We start from the raw sequence: 21,412 nt of genomic DNA, 5'->3' as shown, positions 1-21,412 counted from the left end.
CTGAGGTTAAAAAACCCAAAACAAATCACTCTTCGCTGCTGTAACACTCAGAGAGGACCCGGGACCCTCGTGTCCAAACAGGGTGCAGCACGCTAACCAGCTGATCTGCAATGACAAGCTCCTACTGGGCCACGCAGCAGACCGGGCCCGGGCCCTTTTTGCCGAGGGACCCCGGGGTGCCCAGCACCCACCCACCCATCCACCGTGGGCCCCGACACAGGGAGACGCAACCAGCAGCGCCAGCTGTCACGCAGGACCGTCACGGCCCTAACCAACGCCGCCTGTCACTCACCCAGCGGAGGGCCGTCAATCAGGCTGCACCCAGGAGGGAGCTGGGAGGCGGGCCCCTGCCCGGCCCCCAAACAAAGACATACTTACATTTGCAAGCGGTTTCAGCGCCACTTCTATTTTGAAAGAATGATAGAGTGGCGCTGATAAGAGTAATGACAAAGGACAAAGAGTGGAAGGGGGTCTGGGGGCAGAGGGGGTCAGATAGTAAAGAGGTGGGAGAGCTTGATAACATTCACACTTTGCTTACATCTCTCCATTTGTGTTGGTTGCCCCAGGAAAATCTCATTAGGGACTTCTGGTTGGAGACCATTATGTATTTGTTGTCAATTTATTCTCCATGCCTCTCACTATGTAAATTCTTCTTACATTTCTGCTTTTTTTCTCCCCTTTGTTGGGATTTGCCATCAGTGGCTCCTATATATATATACTGTATATATATATATATATATAAACGTGTCAAAAAAGATCTGAAAAGACATTTTAAATACTTTACCAAGTACTTTTCACGTGATACACTTAAGTATAATTCTTTCCCCTCTTCTCTCAGTTTCTTTGAGCCCGTCTGTCAACTTTCTCCCACTCTCGGCGTCCGCTGTAGTAAAAATAAACTAACAAGCAAAAGGTGTTGAATACTGTGTGGATTCTCTTTGGGCTTTTGTTGTCTTGTTCACACCTAACCACCAGCTATTCTAATTGCATGTTTAGTCCCTTTGTCGACTCGCAGGTAGGGGGATTGCCTGTAATTGAGGTCACACCTTAAACTTTTGTCCCGACCTGCTCATTAGCTCCTTTAGCAACCGTCGTTCTGTATTTTTGCTCCGAAGCCAGGAGCCGAGCAAAGTCTTGTGTGGCGAGTTCTGTGTTATATGCAAAGGATTGTGGGAGATAAAACAGGAAGAGCACGCAGCACTATTTCAATACAGAGGGCCGACTCTCTTATCATTCCGTCCTCTCCGCTATCTCGTACTGTATCTCCTCGGGTAGCGAGGACAATCCTCTTCCATTTGGTCACTTCTCTCCGCCGCAAACGACCGACATCCTAACGGCAAACGCCGCAGAGTCGATCCTGTAAGAGCAACACCTGCATTGTGAGCGGAGCTGCCGAAAGAGGAAGAGAATGAAAAGGAGTCCTACGAGGGGGACAAAGGCCGCTGCCCTGAGCTGTTTGTGTTGGGAGATGTAGACTCCTGATGCCATAGGCCTCCTTCTCTTTGCACTCGAGTCGGCCCATTGTTGCTCTTGTTCAAATTTGCTTTAGGTTCTGTGGACCCCACCCAAATAAATTCCTCCTCTCCCTCAACCTTTACCACTTTTTTATCTGAGGCTGTCCCCGGTATCTCTCGCCCTCACTCTCTCTCTCTCTCTCTCTGTTCACAATTAGAAACGATCTGCTATCAATCATGCAACATATTAGAAACCCCTCTGAGGATAACTAGGGGCTCTGGTGGAAGAAACGAGACAGGAGGTTGGAAACATGCATTTAAATGATAAATTAATCTGATATTTATTTGATTTATCAAACATTCAGTCTACAACATGTGAAAAAAATAAAATATATTCAGTTTTTTTATTATTATTATGAGCAAATCTTGCCATCTAAAAAGCAGGAACTTGATAATACGTATCATTTCTCCACAGTTCAGAGGTCAAAGTCGTGTTTTAGGAGCAAACAGAAATCTACAAAACTACAATGTATTAATTTCTTCCTCATGGTGGATACTGAAATAGTGTTTAAGTGTATAAATTGTCGTAACTTGCACAACTACCTTTTTTGAGCATCATTTGTAAGATTAATTTATCCATAGAGACCAAATCACTTTTGAAATCATTGGATTTGGAGATTTTGCAACTTTGTATTTTGCTTCTCTCCATTAAAAAAATAAATAAATTCACAATCCGTCTAATTTTGCTTTAAAGCAACTTGTGTGAGTATTTCATAATCTGTTGCAGCATCATTCTAACCTCCATGAAGGAGTTCACTGTTCTGTATTAGACTGTATAACCTTATGTAGCTCGACAACAACAACTGAGCGGAAACTTGCTGCAACTAGAAAAATCAATGTGTCACATAGTTGAACTTCTCGGTCTCAGATGATTCTGAAAAAAAAAAAAAATACAAAGACTGCTGCTGTAACATATGAAGTGTATATGAAGTCAGACTCTATGCAAACGCTCAGATGTTTGATTTATACGTGCATACATGTTAGTTAAATAGCAGAAATACTTTGATGCGTCATCAGCTTTAGAAATCAGCTCAGATTTTAAAAATCAAAGCAAATGTGGGGAACAAACAAGCTATTGTGGTGAAAAGTGAAAAAACTGTATTCATGAGTCAAATTACAACTCATAACATTTCAAATCTAAAAACTGGACTTTGACATTTTGGGTTTAGAATAAAAAGACAACCACAGTAAGAATGCTGTTGGTCTTCAAGGTATATCAACCCTGCATCGCCTTGTCCTTAACATGCTAACACCAGCAGCACCAAACCCCTTAATACCTGATATAATAATCAAAATGATAAATTATGCAAGATAAGGAGAGGTGAAGCTTCCTCCAACCCAAACACAGAACTCTTTGAAGGACATGGAGGGGGGGGGGGGGGGGGGGGGGTAGTGGAATAAGAAGTGTAATCTTCTCCTCTTATCTCACACACACACACACACACACACACACACACACACACACACACACACACACACACACACACACAGATCTGTTATCTCACAATTATCATATACATTAGTCAACACCTGTTTCACTTAACCTCGTTTAATTAGGGCCATCGCGACGCTGCGTCGCTCTGAACAGGCCGACGCGTTAAAGGCCACTTTGTTGGCTTCACTCCATCAACGAGCAAATAAAGAAAAAGCTGAAAGACGCAATAACGACGGTGGATGATTTTCTTTTCTTAAATATCGCATGAAAGTTTATTTTTTTGGGGGGGAAAATGTCACAATCCTTCCCATAGCGACACGTTTACGCGCGCTTTGAGCCACTTTAATTGTTTATTGGCGACATTTAAATGTTTCTGAAGGAGTTAATTCGATTGACAAACGTCCAGATCTGTAGGTGACGGAGCGGGAGAGACTGGCGGGACGTTGTTAACTGGATTCACCAGGTGTTAAAAGATTTACTTTCCATGTCGTAAAGATTAAAAGAGGTAAAGCAAAAACTTAAAAAAAAAAAAAAAACACGATTAAAACTAATAAAAGGTCATAATAATAAGTGTAGCTTATTATTTTTTATGAGTTGTGGAGTTTTATTTGGGACTATTATTTAAAAACCTAATAAAATAAAGACTAAAGAAGGGCCTGTTTGATTGTTACATGGAGCTGGTGGTTAATTCTATGAGTCTTTATTCGCCTCCAAATGCATTTGAATTGAAACTTCAGCCTCTGTGTGCAGCGATAGGCAGCGCACATTCGCCTCTACGAGGACGCTAAAAGGAACAGCGGAGGGCTTCTTTGATGGGATTTGTTGCCAGTGAAAGCCGTGGGTCTTTTGAACGGAGCTGTCAGTCACTGCCAGTGGGACCTCCCCCCCTCCTCCTCCTCCCCCCCTCCCCTGCAAATACAGGCTGGCAGCTGCGTGGATATAAATAGACCCAGGAGGGCGGATCGCCACTCAAACCCGAATAGCTGGGACGCAGGAAAGATGCCCGCATCGCAAACTGGAATTGGCAGCTTTTTCCTGGAACGGAGCATCAGCATGCCGACCGGATACCAGATCCCGGTGCTGGGATGCCCGCCGGGGGTGCAACAGCAGCAGCAGCAGGCTCAACATCTGGCTGCGATGGCAGCTGGACTTCCAATCACGTACTCGGGACTACAGGGATACAACTTCATCCCCTACCCGCACCACAGGCACCTCGCACACATGGTAAGAAACCATTACTAAAACTTTCTGTGAGGAAACCCTGAACTTTTAGAAGCTAAACAACAACAACTCATCTTCATTAAAGGAAGTTGTGTTTGCCAAACAAAGTCTCAAGACTCTTCCTGAATGAATCCCTCCCTTCATTGCAGTTCGGTCACAAGTCATTTAACTGCGCGCTCTGGGTCAAGGGTCGCCAAATCTGTGCGTAATTGCGCACGATCGAGATTCCTCCGCTCGCTCTTACGCTCCTTCTCTCTCTCTTGTTTTTTTCCAGAACAACGGTTTCGACTTGAAGGCCGCCTCTCCCTACCATCACGCGCTGCTGGCTCGCGGAGGGGCTTTCTACCCGCCGTACCGCCCCGGAGCAGCCGAGGACCCCGGCAGGGTCGCCAAAGTGGCCACCAGGGAGAGCACCGGGGCGCTGAAGGCGTGGCTGAACGAGCACCTGAAGAACCCGTATCCGACCAAGGGCGAGAAGATCATGCTCGCCATCATCACCAAGATGAGCCTCACGCAGGTCTCCACCTGGTTCGCGAACGCGCGGCGCCGCCTGAAGAAGGAGAACCGGGTGAGCTGGGCGTGCAAGGGCAAGTCGGACGAGGAGGAGGACGACGAGCAGGAGGGGGAGAGCGACGACGCCGACATGCAGAACTGTCACCTGGACGAGGACGAGCCTCAAAGTGACCGCGCGCAAGACGACGAGCGCGTGGAGGAGGGCGCGTTGGACTGCTCGGCGTCCGTGGACGCGCGCTTGGAGATGCCGCAGCAGCCAAGCGGCGAGGACCAAGACGGGGGACTAGCACTTGTTAAGAAGGTGGACCAGAGGGACTCCGATCACACGCGACCCGCTTCGGAGGGTAAAGAAAACGCCGCCAGTCAGAAACCCAAAATCTGGTCTTTGGCCGAGACCGCCACCTCGGAGACCGTGAAGAAACCCCTGGACAGTATCTACCACCCGGCCGGGAAACTGTGGGCCGAGTGGGCTTCGAGGAACGGACTGTTCGTCCCGTCGTGTTACACCACTCGTGAGATTATCTGAGTGTGTTTGGAGACACCAAGAGACTTTTCGTCCGCATCGTTTGCACTTTAAAAACCTTCCAGACCTCAGGGACGCGCTCGATTACTCCTGAAGTTGGCAGTGAAATGAAAATCCCTTTAGAGACCAAAGACTTAACATGCTATTTTGTACATAAATGTAAGATATATTTTTCCATCGCAGACATGTAAATTATGTTCCCTTTGTCTATTCGTGAAGAACTATTTTTGTTTAAATAAAGTTCACCTTTGAAGAAATGGAAATGGTTTCTCTTTCATGTTAAATCCTGCAAAAACGCGAAGCTCCGATATGTTAATCCTGATAAATTAAACACAAGGTAGGATTTTCTTAAACAGCTAATTAAATTATCATGTAAAACTTAAATTAGAAGTCTGGTTAATCGTGTCACCCGGATGAGTATTGGCCCCACTTTGCATATCAAAACACGAGAAGGCCATTAAATCTTCCCAAACAGGTTTTTGGTCAATTTGTTGCTGCGTAATCCCTGCTTTAACACTTTGAACTATTCCAGACCCTCAAACCTCTTACATTGTGACTGCAAACTGATGTTAAGGGTTCATTTGAGTTATTTTATCCTCAGGTAGAATACAATATAAAATTCACATGAAATTAACTCACAGGTCTGTTAAAAGTCTTATAAGGTCTCCATGTAAATTCAAAAGGGCTGTACCTCGTTTAATCCGGGGATAATGAGAATGCCCCTGGGAACGCTGCTGCCTCGTCTTCTGGCCTCACCTCTCCGCGCAAATCCCTACAAACGGTAACAGAGGCCACAGATTAGCTCTTATCTGAGCCCAGCAAACAGATGAATATAATAGAATATCATTAAACTTCCAATTGTTTGGAACTACTGATAAAACTCATTTTAATGTGGATCTTCCTTTTTGTTGCAGTGGTAATTTACGACACTTTGGCACAGTTTCGATTTCCAGATTCAGTTTTAAAGATTTTAATCCAGCAATTGGGCACTGTAGTGTCTCTTCAGAGGAGCTTCAGCACCCCCTTGTGGCAACCGAGAGCAACTACAGCACAATTCATTTCATTCCACCTGTGCTGGGAGGTGAAAGCGACAGATGCAAATTAGTACACGCAGCCTAAAAAGTGAGAGCGACTTACACTTTCCGATGACGTCATTATGTCCAATGTCCATCATGAATAAACGTCCATAAAATCTGCTCAGAAGTCATGGCTGCTCCTCAACTGAAGAACCTGCCCGAGAATCTTCACGTTTCAAAGTTTTCTGTGGCCTCAAAGCAAACCAGGAAGAGAAGTCCGCACCTCCGTGGGCGCAATGAAAAGAGGAACTGCTTGTTGCTAATTCGGCATACTTTTAATGCTGCCATTGTTCGGAAATGGAAACAAACACGAGTAAAAATACATTTCAAATTGCGACACATACTTCCTCTTTATTTCGCCCAAGGCACTCTGGGAAGTGTCTCGCTTTTCGTGTCACCATTTCGACAGATTTACACATTGCTAGAAAGAAAAAAAAAAAAAAAAACTCTCATTCAAAATTCAAGTCAATGCAAATAGCATGTTGTTAAATGACATGTTTCTATGCATAAATAGCTCCACGACACAGCTTTGTACCTCGTGCAAATATGGAAATAAGTGTTTTTTGTTGTTGTTGAAAAGTTACATAGTCATCAATACACAATTTAAATACAAAGTGAAAAATTAGCTCAGAACTTAAAAACATGCTGCCAGACTCTAAACTAATGCAGTTACTAAACATGCCACACTGCAAACCACTATAGCTACCCTGCAACGGCATTATTTCAACACATGGATTCATTGTTGACACTAGACACAATAGAAACTCGGGGGCAACAACGCACAACAGCTTACATTCATAATTACATACTGTCTTTCAGCGGCTGGTTTCAGTCTGTAAAAGTCTTCGGCTGTGATTCCTGTCGGGAGAGGATCGATGTCTTCCCATTCTCTTGAGTCACTAAGTTTCCATTCTCAGTGAGAACTGCCTCTCCTGACATCTCCTGGCTCAGCTCATCCTCGTTTTCTTCCGGCACACCGGACATCACACAGCCCTCCTCTTGCGTAGACAGCAGCTCGGGCGTCGCGGCCTCTTCCTCCGTACGATCCGCCGGGTTCGGCATCAGCTCTTCGGTTTCTCTCGGCGGCTCCGTTTTTACCCCGAGACATGGTGATTCACAGCAGTCCTGATGGAGCGAAACAGTGTTCAAATGTAGAAATATAGATTACATTTCAGCTGTGGGCATAGGGGAAACATTAAGTAGTTGTTTTTATGATTTCAAGGTCAACAGTTTAACTGGAGAGCCTAAATTAAATGCAATTTCAAAATAAGAGCTTGGGAATTCGCCTTATCAGGAGTTAAATGAGATTATCATACCAGCCTCATGTCGATCACATGCTAAATATGACTCTAGTACCAGCAGGCAATTAGCTTAGCATAAACACTGAAAACCGCTTGTTTTCAAACCTCAGATTTTCTACGGATTAAATAAACACAACACAACAATGTTAACTGGTGAGGCAAAGCTAATCACCCTCAAGGCTACGGCTTCACATTTTTATCACGCAGATATAAACGAGGTATCCATCATCTAATCTAACTCTCAGCAAGACGCCGAGTCAGCACATTTCTCAAAATGTCAAGCTATTCCTTAAAGTTTTGCTCGACAGGAAGTAACATCATGCTTTCCAACATTTTGAGTGTTACCATTTAAAATGTTTTCAGAATATTACTGGTTACTTCTGTCAGTTTACAACATAGGATAATAATAATAATAATAAAAAAATCACATTTACCTTCATCTTTTTTTTTGCATCTCCTGGTTTACCGAACACAGAAGGAAAAACAAATTGGAGAATATCAGTACATTAAGTGGACTTCTGAAACATGTTATGTAAGAGAGCATTAAAAGCGCAGCGTACCTTTGCGTAGAAAATATCCAAGAACAACTAGAAGTAGAAGAGCCACCAATGAAAAAACAACCACACAGATGAGAACCACATGTGACCGCTTGCGTGGCTCTGCAACACAAGAACAGATGGAGAAAACGGTTAACCGCACAGCGATCCACCCAGCAGTGTCACTTTCACAATGTGTGATCTCCGATAATACATGACTACATCATTTGAGTGGAATGGGTGTTTATTCAGAATAATATCTGTGCCACACGTTTACATTTCTGCAGAGCGAGCACAAAGAAGCAGGTGTGTCCCATATACCTACTTAAAAAAAAAAAAAAAATGTGACTAAAAAGTGAGAGTCTAGACATGTAGTGTAAACAGCGTGTAGTTGAAAAGTGTTAATCCCACACTCGGAAACCACAGACCGACATAGATTTACGAGACGTACCATTTCATCGCATCCAGGGTTTCGTTTTGAGTAAGTCGCCACCAAAAAAAAATCACACAGCTGCAGGCAGCAGGCGAGCTGAACGTGAGAAACGTCCCAGAACTTACCACAGATGAAGTCAGATACGTCCGTTGAGTAGAACTTAATGGTTTCTGCAACTGTACATCTGAAAATCATTTTTCATAGTGTTAGAAGGATGATTCCTGGTTTCAGATTCAGCCCATTATTTGTCCTGAAGTGGTCCATTCAAGCGTACTGGTTTCCTTTAGTGACCTTTAATGACATCTCAAAGTGCACCTTACATACATACTTGCACTTTACTGATCATGTGGATCTCTCTTCTTAACAATCCTTTTTAAACTGTGTATTTGAATACTTGTTTCTTAATAGTGTGTATGTGTATGCTATGTGTGATGTCTATGTCTTGAGCTACTTGGACCCCGAATTTCCCTTAGGGGATCAATAAGTAACTAAGTAAGTAAGTAAGTGTAAGTCAGTAAGTGTGTGTAAGTAAGTAAGTGTGTAAGTAAGTAAGTGTGTGTAAGTAAGTAAGTGTGTAAGTAAGTAAGTAAGTGTAAGTAAGTAAGTGTGTGTAAGTAAGTAAGTGTGTAAGTTAGTAAGTAAGTAAGTGTGTAAGTAAGTAAGTAAGTGTGTGTAAGTTAGTAAGTGTGTAAGTTAGTAAGTAAGTGTGTAAGTAAGTAAGTAAGTGTGTGTAAGTAAGTAAGTAAGTGTGTAAGTAAGTAAGTAAGTAAGTGTAAGTAAGTAAGTGTGTGTAAGTAAGTCAGTGTAAGTAAGTGTGTGTAAGTAAGTAAGTGTAAGTAAGTAAGTGTGTGTAAGTAAGTAAGTAAGTGTGTAAGTAAGTAAGTAAGTGTAAGTAAGTGTGTGTAAGTAAGTAAGTAAGTGTGTAAGTAAGTAAGTAAGTGTGTGTATGTAAGTAAGTAAGTGTAAGTAAGTGTGTGTAAGTAAGTAAGTAAGTGTGTGTAAGTAAGTAAGTGTGTGTAAGTAAGTGTGTGTAAGTAAGTAAGTGTGTGTAAGTAAGTAAGTGTAAGTAAGTAAGTGTGTGTAAGTAAGTGTGTGTAAGTAAGTAAGTGTGTGTAAGTAAGTAAGTGTAAGTAAGTAAGTAAGTGTGCAAGTCAGTAAGTAAGTAAGTATCTATCTATCTGACTATATGACTTATTAAAGGGTAAAATAACTTCCATGTTCATGCATCAGTCTGGAAGACAAACGCCTGAGGCTCTAGTTGTGAGACTTCTGGGTGTTGGACACTTACCTTGTCCATGCTCTGCAGGGACCATCCCAGGAGGATTCAGCAGAAAAGGTGCCTTCAGCACATTGTTGACACACCGTGTCATGCGTGTGGTTGCCTACCAAACAGCACACACGACAGATCAGCACATTGCCAAAAAAGACGAAGCGGAACATCCTTCACGTGGAGATCAAACGTGCCGTACCTTTAGGTCGAGCCCCATGTCCCGGTCCACACCTCTTGTGAGGAAAACAGGTAAGACATGTTTCACTGGAGCAATGGAATCCCTCTTTACACATGCAGGGGCTTCGCTTCTCCTTGCTCTTGGAGACAACAACCTCAAAGTTTAGATCTGGAAGGAGAGTGATGACGGGTCATAAGTCACGCCGGATCAAACTAGAGTCTTGTTGATGCATTTTGATGTCCAGGAACCTGCTTTGCTTGATTGAACTTACTTGGGTCACAGTATGGCTGAAGTTGACACTTGATCTCAGTCGTGTATCTGTCTTGATATTCATTATCCGCACATGGTGTGCACTGAGGATCCAGACAACTATGGGAGGACGGCATTCTGGTCCCTGAAAAACAGCAAAAATAAGCACAACTGTGCAATATAATCCGTCTCAAGTATCGTAACAGCTGTGGCTTCGAGAGGGAAGTTTGACATTTTGAGAAGAAAGAGTCGGATAAAATCTCATGTCTAGCCGTTAAACACAAAGCTACAGCTGAGAGACGGTTAGCTTAGCTTAGCACAAAGACTGGAAACAGGGGGAAGCAGCTAGCCCAGCCTAAACGTAACTAAATCCATCTACCTGCACCTCTAAAGCTCAGAAATGACGTCTGATTTGATTCATAAGTACAAAAGTAGGACTAAAATGACTACCGGTAAGTGTAAAAACAAGAAGCTGAAGTTTCTCATGGGGCGTATGTGGTTTGCAATCTGCTTCTTTTTTTTGTGTGCAATTTATTTTAGTCGTCAATGACGTCAATGCCTCAAAGGTGACATCTTAAAATGTGTTCAAATCCCCAAACTATTCTTTTCACAATAATATAAAACGGTGAAACGGTGTAAATTATCTCTTTTGAGAAGCTAAAATGTAATTTTTTGAAAAATGTATTAAATAATCGTCACATCTTCGATTTAACAGATGGATAAAAGGAAAGAATCCATTACATTCACACCTTAATATAAGTTCCTACATTTTCTTTAGTCAGCGAATGGAACACAATTGTAATAAACATGTTTAGTCAGCAGAGCATGTTGACGTACCTGGGCCACACATCTTGCAGCACTGGCCCTCCTTCTCATATTGAGTGATGGGGTCACAGCGGGGCTGAGCGCCGCTCATCGCCTGCAAGACAACAAGAGCGATGGATAAACACGCATTCTCGTTAAGATCCTGTGGGTTTGGGGCCGTCCCACCGTCAAACCGCCAGGATCACGAGGGCTCGCTTGCTGACCTTTTGAGCCCTTCATGCCCACTTTCCGTAATACAGCATCGACGCAGACTTTGCCTGTGGGAATTACCCACAGTTCATAGCGTTGTGACTTGAAACACCAGGAGAAGCCCGGAGGAATTTAATAAGAAGTAAACAAAGAGAATGGCATATTACATTTACATAGATATGTTAACATTAAAGATTTAATATGGAACATAAAACACTTGAAATTATAGCAATATCATCATAGTTTATACATCAACCATTTATTTGAATTTAGCTTACTGAAGCCATTTAAACTAAGTCTGGAAGACATTCAAATCAGGCTGTGAAATATGTCAAATAAAAATCACACAATTTTAGACGACATTTAACATGTTGTGACATGTCATGTGATGTCCCATTTGTATTTCTACCATTTCAAGCTCCCGCACCTGGTGGTTGACTTCCCCTAAAGGAAGGGGCGTGGCGGAAAGTCCCAAACATTCAAGAAGCTGTTAGCTCTGAGACTGAACGCCCTGTCGCTCTAACTTCACGCCACATTCATTAATAGCACTCATTTATTTCAGGATTACAATCCTTTAATCATTAAAAAGTCGCGCGTTTTCAACCCTTAAGCGCGCTCCCGCTGCGAGCAAAACGAAAGCGAAAGTAACGTTTAGCAGAGATGCGTCACAGCTTTACACCGCGAAATAACGCGCGCAATTAATCCCCGATCTATAATAAACGAAGGACCAGTAATCAGATTACTCACCGTGAACCCCAGCACACACATTAGGAGCAGCATCATAGAGAATTTTCGTCTCGGCATGTCGATGCGCTCTGCTTCCACGCAGTGTGCGCCAGTCCCTCTGTGATCAGCGTCTGCCTTCTTCTACTCGATATAAAGGGAGGAGGAGCTGCCGGAGGGTATTTCCTGTGTAGTTTTTTCACTTGACCATTTCGAGTATATAATCATTCGTATGATCGTATCTGGTCTGACAGCCCGTTTCCTCAAATGTACAGAATGTCAATGTAATCTCACATCCAGAAAGACAATGTACTCCTGGTCTGCCTTTCCTGTAAAGTTGTTGTTGTTGTTCTCTATATTTGTGTATTATTAGGATGTAGTTCCTGCTAATGACGTTGAATGTTATCAGCCTAGATGGAATGACTGTGCGTGTTATTCTATCCCTATTTTATTATGATGACGAATACGCACGCTGAAAAATGATATCAACAAAAATGATAATGATATCTACATTCAAGAAAGATACAAAAATGTAATATTATTCTCCTCATATATCAACACCACAGCCACGACAGGAAATACTGATCGATTTGCACTCGAAGGCTGTTATTGAAGTATCAAAAGTAAAAGTACGACAAGAGGAATTATGTATTATGTTATTAGATTATTATTATTACAGATGCATAAATGTGCAAGCAGTTTTTTATTGTTGCAGTTTGCAGAGGTGGAGCTAATTTCAAGTATTTCATGCATCTATTAAATGTGTTTTTAATCTACACCAACAGGTTGTATTTAATATGTTTAACTCATTGTTTCTTTTTCAAATGTTAATCTATAAAGAAACCAGCTGCAAATGTAATGTGGGGGTAAAAAAAAACACAATATCTCCCTCTGGGAGTGGAATTATGACGTTGCACAACATCATACTCAATACATGCATGACAGGAACAGAAGCCTGCTTGAGTAAATGTACTTAGTTACACTCTAGCAGTTGGATTTTAAAATATCATTTTTGTATGTGCTGTATCGAATTAAAGGTTTTTCTGGGGGGAAATTATACAGTTATGAAGTCATCAACTGTATTATTCCCAGACTACAACGCTTCTCTTGAAATTCACCAATGTTATTGCTTTCATTACTGTTGTGGCCAAACTGGAGAGCCACGATTGAGGGAATCCCCAAGAGGTTTTCCCCACACCGTCACCATGTAGCTGATGGTGTTTCTATACTGTTCACGCATGCGCACTTGCCATTTAACACGTCCATTACGTGTGCGCATGTGCCGATTTTGTCCGAGTCCAAACAGTTGACATTCAGATTGTTTTTGCGCATCTGTTCATGCAATTACGTCAGACGAAACTGCATCCATTACGTTATGAAACCTGTAAACTTTGTACGTTTCCCTCATATCAGACCTGAGGCTTCACCTGCATCCGGTTTGTGTGACCCCCTGTAACACATGTCATTTTGAATAAGTGACTGGAAATATTAAGTTTAATGTATTCCCAGTCACGTGCTTCCCTGTTGCTACATAAAAATAACATATACCATTTTGTAAAATTACATAAAAGGCTAAAAATCCACTTTCAGTCAGGAGACTTCCCATTAAAAGTTCTGAACAGTTTAGCTGACAATTCCAATGGATAACTGTCATTAATAAAAGTTCCAATCTGTTGTTATGAATTTCCTCAGGATGTCCGTGTTAAAGGTGATGATATTCTTCACTTAGCGTTTAATTAAGTTGATATAAGACTACATATGAATCTGATAGAATATAGGTATAACTTTTATAGATATTACTGATAGAAACATCAAAACACAAGAAGACTTAAAATACAATAAATAAATAGTCAAAAACCACATGCAGTATATTGTAAATGTAAACTGAGCTACAAAATAAAAGACAAAATGAGTTAAAGTAACGTTTAATTTTGAACTCAAGGACAGTTGCAGCAGTAGTTGCATTGGTGTTGCTCTCTGTGTTTTGTCTTACAATAAGAAAAAAATAAATAACGTCAGGGAAAAGTGAAAGAGGCTAAATTCAACATTTAATGTGCACGTTTTATTACGGAGAGGCTTTGTGGAACTTGACAGTCGCTGCTTGAATCCCAAATTATTGAATCCACAAGGCAATTCCCCTTTCCTGGCTTTGTACAAGTATTACAATCAATATGATTGAAATATTAGTGGACTGACAATTAAATTAAATTTATTGTTGGTATGTAGCCAATCATTTTAAGCTGTAAAATAATCCGTCTAAAAAGTGACACATTGAAAGCATTGCAACCTTTAATCTCAACTTGTGCAAACTGTACAGTAGACTTATATCTGAGTTCTGCTGAGAGGACATGATTGGTGTATTTGATTGTATTGTAATGGTAATGGGGAAAGAGCTGCAGGGGTCTCTGCCGGGGTCAGGCAGGTTGAGCAGCAGATAAGACACTGTTGTGTTGCATGTGGAGACATGTTAACTGACTGGAAAGTTCTGCTGTTGTGTGGTGGGCGTGACCAAACTGCCCCTACCTGCCCTGCTAGAAGTGTAACCTGAGCTGAAAGAGGGCGGTGATAAGGAAGAGTGACACAAATCACAGCAGCAGTTTTGTTTTGTCCCGGTGAGACACGCAGACTGTTGTCTCAGGTCTTTGCTTCAGGGGGAAAAAACCAGAACTTTGCTATAACAGCGGATCGGTTTCGTGGACTGAGCGGTTTGCATGGATTTTTGTGTGAAATCTTAACGATTATGATGCCAAATTTAGGATCAAAGAAGAAAGACGCTCCATCTAGAATGGACGGCTGTGTTGAGGTCTTGCCACAGGTAAGATTTCACTTCATATACAAGGAAGCAAACAAACGAGCAATACGTTCTTTTAACGGCATGTTTCAAGTCCTATTTTACCATTAAACGTGTAAACGCTTCTGCAGATCAGCCCTCTCACTTCCATTAGTGACACATCTGTGCCACAAGAGGAGACAAACCATTTGCTTTATGGGAGTCTCTCAAGCATGTCTTACTTCCTCAATTCAGCCTGACTTCCCTGTCGTTAGTAGTTTCCCCACAAAGGAATCCACCAGTTTACTCAGAAATATTACCTGACAATGACTGGAAGACAATGCATTCCTGTAATCGCATGAATCATACAGATGTTGATGCTGATCGCAAAGCAGCGGTTCCTCTTTACAAATCCATGATCTGAGACTGACTCATCTTGTAGCAGAAAAGATTTGATGAAAATCTGCAGAAGCAAAAAATACTGCATGAGGGTTAAATAGAAGAGCATGAAAGCCCGAACGGAGGTTTGGAAATGTCTTCGTAGTAGTACTCCTATAGGGCTCATATTACAGTGCATATTTGGGAGAATATTAACCAGAATTGTTCTCATACAGTATGCTTAGTTCACAATAGGGACGACGTTTTAGATCCGGACATAAAAAGAAAGAAAATGGGCCCTGTTGTGCTTTCAGCTGAGCAATGAGATGCAGCTGAGCATCATGAACAAGGTGAAGAGCGGAGAGTTGTCCATCGAGGATGCTCTGAACCAGGCCAGGATGGACGGGAGGCAGCTGCACAAGAAGAAGACCGTGGCTGAAGAGGTACCAGCATTTTAAAACTTCCTCAGTATGATGTGATCCAGGATTTCGGCCTGAGTTTGGTGCTTGGTCAGGTACAGCGGGTCTTTGGAGCCTTTTCACTGGAAACAGCTGTTGAAAACTGGAGTGGTGGAGCATATCTCTTTGTGAACGACCTGCTGGTAAACTCTGAAGCTGGAGGAAACCTGTCTTGTAAAGATTGCTATTGTAAATGAGCTGCTCAGCCGGCTGGATGGCTTTTTAAATGTTTGATTAACCCAGAGGTATTTCTATGAAGGAATGTTGCAGCCGTTTGATCTACGCCTATCCAAACACACTTCTTTCATACGTCTTTATGAAGCCACAAGTTGACTAAAAAGGTGTTTCCCTATCAGATATGCATGTTTGACAGTTGATTTTCTTGGCTGTTGTTGCAGGAAGTGAAACCCTCTCAGTACAACTTTAGTGTTCACAAGCACAGCCACTACAGGTGGCAGAAGCGGGTTCTACAGGTGAGTTGAAACGAACAAAACAACAACACTATGATCACACAGGCATGCTGGCAGCTTTGTGAAGCTGTGCTTTTAAGCTTCAGGTAAAATGCTCTAAATGCTATCAATGCTAACATGGTGGTTAGGACGTATGTGTACAAAGTCCACCGTCTTGCTAATTTGAATGTTAAATACAAACGAGAGCTGAGGCGTATTTGGCAAGTTATACAATTTGCAGGTAAATGGATCATAAACCAAAGTATTGCCAAGATGAAAAAATGACTTGATCACAAACAATTCATCCTGAGGGAGACATGAATGTGTGAACCCAACAATGCCAGTAGGATTCATCCTCTGGGGACCACACACGTCTGTAAAAACCTTCATGGCAATCCATCCAAGGACTTTTGAAAAAAATTTCAGGTTGGACCCGCTAGCATGGCTAATAAACTACACTGAACAAAAATATAAACGCAACACTTTTGTTTTTGCTTCAAATTTTCAAGGAGAAGTGCTCATTAACACAGATTTAAACAATCAAGATCTCTGATTTCAGCTCATGAATGATTAGAGCAAAAACAACTGTTGCGTCTATACTTTTGTTCGGTGTATAAGAGAAGATCAAATATGATCATTTGTATCACGTTACAGTAGATGCGGTAATTCGATCGTCTTATTTGTGTCAAACGCAGATGGATTTCAAGACCAAAATGCTGTGCAGCATCGAGAAAGGCATCATCAAGCGGCAGCTTCCCTTCTCCATCGTCAAGAGCTGTGACGACGGAGAGGGTTCCAGGTTTACCATTTCCTTCAAAGGACACCACGATTATGAACTGGAGGCCACATCAGTGGAGGACAAACACAAGGTGAATTTATACAGAGTGTACGCTTACAAACTATAATTTATGTTAAAATGATTCGTGCTAAGAGGAGGAAAGTATTAATTTGAGGCTTTATTGATGCTTTCATTTGGAGTTTTTTCATGCTGGTGATTTTCAGATGATGCAGCTTGTGAATCAGATTATTTACGGGAACATATACAGTGACGATGCAGAAACAAGTCAGCAGCCTCAAGCATCACAGAGCCTTCAGGAAGGCGCCTTGTTGCTGCACCGAGGCGGCCTGGCGTCATTCAAATGGGTGAGGTACGGCTGTGTCCATGTCTCCATTATTGTAAAGCTGCCACTGTCAAACAAATACACACAAATATGTGCTGCAAAGTTAGTGATAACAAATGTGTGGCCACATTCTCAGTCACAAATATAGTTTTTAAATCAACACTGTCAGAAAGCAGATTTTGAGGTTAGCTTTTGTGCATGTTTGAAGATTAATAAAAAAACCCTCCTTGAGTAATAATTTGTGTCAGACACAATATTAGTTTAATTAACTACTTAAAAAGTCCAAAATCTACACAAGATGGAGTTAGCTTAGCATGACTGGAAACAGGCAGAAACAGAAAATCCATCCACCAGTAATTAACATATTAATAATGATAGAAACGCTAATCAAAGTGTGATATCATTTAGGAACAGTGTCACCATTGCATCACTAAGTTATTGGATATTTTTAACTATCAAGATCGGCTTCGGCCTCAGAAATCGTACAGATAGTACAGAACAGGAAGGTATGTGGATTTCCAGTATAGCAGCTGCGAAAACAGTACATGACAATCAGTATACAGTCTAGTAGAAAGTGAAAACAGTTAGTATGTATTGTGGAATTGACACACAACCCAGATCCTCTTAGTTGTGGCTTACGGTACCTTCGCCATTTCGCTCCAGATACGACGTCCAGCTCCACCCAGGCCAGCTAACGCTGGTCCCCTTCAGGCGGCGAGACCCCGCCGACGCAGAGGCCACGTCCATCGTGATTCACCTGTCAGACGGCGACACCAGCGTTCAGAGATCTCACAGCTCTGACACGTTCACACTGATCACCCACAAGAACGAGTACCAGTGAGTGAGGATGAAACAAACAGTCCATGAATTCTGTCCTTCACGTTAGCCGTTCCTCTTCAAATGAATGCAGTCGTATAAAAGCAATAATTTGAGAATGAGGGAAGTTAAGTTTTGTTGACTGTATTGCAGGTTCCGGGTGCCCTCACCAGATCAAAGAACGGCTCCTGGGGCTGTCCAGAGAGAGCGCGACGCTTGGGTCCAGGCCGTTGACAAACTGTGTTCAGACTGGAAGAGGAAGTACAGCGATGAGGACGAGGACGTGGAAGAAAAGGCTCTACAACATCTCAGCATAGACGAAGACGCAGAGGACACGGACACAGATGTGGAGTCAAGTTGTGGATCTGGTGTTCTTAATTTGACTTTTCCTCCAGTCGATTATGAGCATGCAGATCCCACTTCTGGTGGTGGAGATTTATCAGCTGGTGACACGAGTCAAAGTTGTCCCTCAGCCGGTCAAGTAAAGCCCTCTCCTAAACCTCGCACTGGTAAGAAGGCTGCCGTTCTCGGGCCTGATGTTTTGCCTTCCGTCCCACCGACAACCAGCCCCGATGTCTTTGCCTTATCCTCGCCGACCTCCCCTCAACCCTTACCATCCGATTCTACCCTCACGCCCCCGCCCAAGGTCCCACAGCCTCTCAACCATGAATCGGGCTCCTCGGTTGCGAAAGGCCCTTTACCCGTGAGACCACCACCCCCACCTCCGCTCGCACCACCCTCATTCTCCAAATTCACAAAGAATTCAAAAGAGCCACACACCAAGGCTTTCCACTGGGACCAAGTTGGCAAAGAGAAGGTAACGCCACCAGTTAAAACTCATCCCTAAATCACCATATTTTCACATTTTAGCGCCGGAACGCTTACAAAAGTGTCTCATTAGTGGGAATATTCATATTTAAATGCAGTGTTTTTTATTGCCTTAAGGTGAATTTCAACTTGTTATCACTTCATTATACCTCATCTTGCAACATGGTCCTTCTTTGTTTTGTCTTCCCCAGTGTTGCTCTTCTGTAATATTCTCATTGATTTCCTCACATTATGGCGTTGTCTCCGTGCTGAATTCATTTGTTTCCTGGCAGATTGCAGCAACCTTTTGGACACACGAATGCACCGGGAGGATTGAAATTGACACGTCGCGCTTATACGAGCAATTTGGCGTTAAAGAGTCGGGGACGGCTGAGCAGAGCATCCGGCCCACGCAGCATATCTTGCTCAACCATAAGATTGCACAAAACTTCAGTGAGTAGCCCAACAATTCATCCGAGTGTATGAATATTGTTTCATGATTAGACTTCCTCAGGATAATAATTAGTATAGTTGTCATGTTGTTATGAAAAAGGCATTCTTCTGGAGTAGAAATAGAAATGTATTTGTTTAGGATATTATAAGCTGTGGTGTGAAATCAAACCCAGCAGAGGGAAGCACCACACAGAAAGACTAACCAGGATGGTTGCAGCAGCAGTGTTAGTGTTAGACATTAATTTCCCAGTTAAGAGGAAGCAGATTTAACGACTCTTTCAGGGAGGGCCTGTAAATGCTGCCATTTAGCTCTCTTAAAACAATGGTTGACACCGTAGTGATGCCACACAGGCAGATGGATGTTCCTCCTATGAGTCTGCAGGGGGCAGTGTGTCACCAATCCTGCAGTAACGCAGTCCGCACAGGGATTGTGAAGTGGAACACATTCTATATCTCATCGAATGGCTTTTCACTTTTGATTAACTGAGCGTGTGTGGCTTGTATATTTCAAGACCCAAGCCAGGGGAGGAAATCTCAGAAAACATCCTCTCACATCTCCTCCAGCAGGCACAAACACTGATGTGATACAGATGTGGTGGAGGTGGGCTGCTAAATGGAATCAGTGTGAGCACGCAAACTGGCACCATAATTAGGGTTCACATGTTCATGAAATATGGATATGGGATCTGAGCGACAACCACAGTGATTTGCCGTTCCCGATACAGAGTTGTTGGTCCTCTCTGACCTGGAAACGTGTGTCAGGAGCAGGAGTTGAGCGTTGGCAGGCCTGCAGGAAAACCAAGCCGTGCATCTTTCTGCTGCAAGCTTTCGAAAAATGTAGAGACAAGTTTGTGTATTTATCTCCATAGACGTGCCTAACATATCTCATTCACTGCTACGCTATTTATTCATGACACATTGGGAGCCAGTGTGCATGCAGAATCTCTACATTGTGTTTGTTTGTTTTTAACAAAGAAAGCAACAGCTCCGCAGACAGTCCGACTACACATCAATCAGATATCTCAAGTAGGCGATCAATAATTAACAGAAAAACTCAGAACTGTTAATTAGCGTCAGACATAAAGAAGGAACTCTTCGTCGATCGTCACTTTAACAACATTACGTTGTTTGCTGTAACACACTGAGTGAAGAAAAATCCATTAGACAACACAGTAATCATCCACGCACTTATTTATAGTATTTTAAGTGCTCTACAGGAATCTTAAAGACTTTCACAACAAGTCCTCAGCTCGTATTGATTGCATTCTTTCAAAAAATATCTACAGAGCAGATGAAAGTGTGGTGGGATTCTCTAACACTAATGGCTGGGACTCCGGATGCCACCACAGCGTTCAAATCAATTAAACTCTCAGTGTTCAGATATCTTCTGCAATATGTCGGAGTCACCCATCACCTTCAATGAACGGAAGCAGTTGAAGCAAGATGCTTGAAAGTATATCAAGTAAAATTATTTCTTCTATAGAGAAAGCATCGTCTGTGATTCATATATTATATTAACTATAGTGTAGTCTAGTTCCAATCCAGGGGTCGGGGCCCTTCAAGGGGTCACAAAACAAAAACAAAAAAGGTTCTGCTTTACAAATTTGTATGTATATATTTTCGTGTGTAGCATTTCTGGGGATCGATGACACATATGGAATATATAATTCATAGCTATATTTTCATTTATGTGGCGCCTTTCGTGCAAAAATATCGATATAAAATGCGATATCGGGTCCTCTTCATGGAGTTCGACGTGTTGAGCCGTTTGCTGCTGAGGTAGCGATATTGCCATGCTTTTGTGTTTTGCGTTAGCGCACAATTGGAAAGTTTCAGGCAGCTGCAATCTGCAACCACACCGCTAGATGCCACTAAATCTACGCAATGTCCCTTTAAAGGACACCATTGTGCAAAGTATTGGAGAATGTTACCTCTCTGAAACAGCTATTTAAATGAAACCCTCTGAAAGTTTGTGTGTGCAGAAATGGGATTGTTTCCGAGTACCAGAGTCTCTTTGGTGAAAGAACGACCTATGATAGGCATTAAGAATTATACAGGATAGCCAATGTTCTCACTGATGGTCTTCTTTGCTTATGTCGGCCATATCGAGCCATCGCTATTCATTTGAGACCATTTCAGTCAAAAGATCCTCATAGTAACTTTCAGTTCAGCAC

At 42.4% G+C, this 21,412-nt stretch overlaps 3 protein-coding genes across 3 annotated transcripts in view; 2 read left to right on the top strand and 1 right to left on the bottom strand.

Annotated features, from left to right (window-relative positions):
* The first annotated feature begins 3,896 nt into the window (after positions 1–3,896).
* irx7 (iroquois homeobox 7) lies at positions 3,897–5,402 on the top strand. Its single transcript, XM_084016556.1, has 2 exons — positions 3,897–4,173; positions 4,445–5,402. Exons 1-2 carry the CDS (start codon positions 3,949–3,951, stop codon positions 5,207–5,209), a joined length of 990 nt encoding a protein of 329 aa, XP_083872682.1. The 5' UTR covers positions 3,897–3,948; the 3' UTR covers positions 5,210–5,402.
* A 1,204-nt stretch (positions 5,403–6,606) lies between these two features.
* Positions 6,607–12,146, bottom strand: cd40 (CD40 molecule, TNF receptor superfamily member 5). The gene is made up of 9 exons (XM_084016501.1): positions 12,011–12,146; positions 11,087–11,168; positions 10,272–10,394; positions 10,022–10,168; positions 9,841–9,934; positions 8,678–8,736; positions 8,144–8,242; positions 8,018–8,040; positions 6,607–7,407 (listed from the first exon to the last, which is right to left on the bottom strand). Exons 1-9 carry the CDS (start codon positions 12,065–12,067, stop codon positions 7,111–7,113), a joined length of 981 nt encoding a protein of 326 aa, XP_083872627.1. The 5' UTR covers positions 12,068–12,146; the 3' UTR covers positions 6,607–7,110.
* Positions 12,147–14,578: 2,432 nt separating this feature from the next.
* The window catches only part of LOC311017859 (uncharacterized protein), a 29,616-nt gene continuing 22,782 nt past the window's right edge, over positions 14,579–21,412 (top strand). Inside the window, exons 1-8 of the mRNA XM_084016486.1 lie at positions 14,579–14,801; positions 15,449–15,577; positions 15,991–16,065; positions 16,737–16,910; positions 17,044–17,189; positions 17,826–17,999; positions 18,132–18,795; positions 19,079–19,238. Coding sequence (XP_083872612.1) covers positions 14,727–14,801; positions 15,449–15,577; positions 15,991–16,065; positions 16,737–16,910; positions 17,044–17,189; positions 17,826–17,999; positions 18,132–18,795; positions 19,079–19,238 — 1,597 coding nt within the window. The 5' untranslated portion in view covers positions 14,579–14,726. The remainder of the gene's footprint in view (positions 14,802–15,448; positions 15,578–15,990; positions 16,066–16,736; positions 16,911–17,043; positions 17,190–17,825; positions 18,000–18,131; positions 18,796–19,078; positions 19,239–21,412) is intronic.

This window comes from Eutrigla gurnardus, assembly GCF_963514095.1.
Source record: "Eutrigla gurnardus genome assembly, chromosome: 8".
NCBI lineage: Eukaryota > Metazoa > Chordata > Actinopteri > Perciformes > Triglidae > Eutrigla > Eutrigla gurnardus.
The sequence above is the reverse complement of the archived record's forward strand: the minus strand, read 5'-3'. Positions and strand labels throughout refer to the sequence as shown.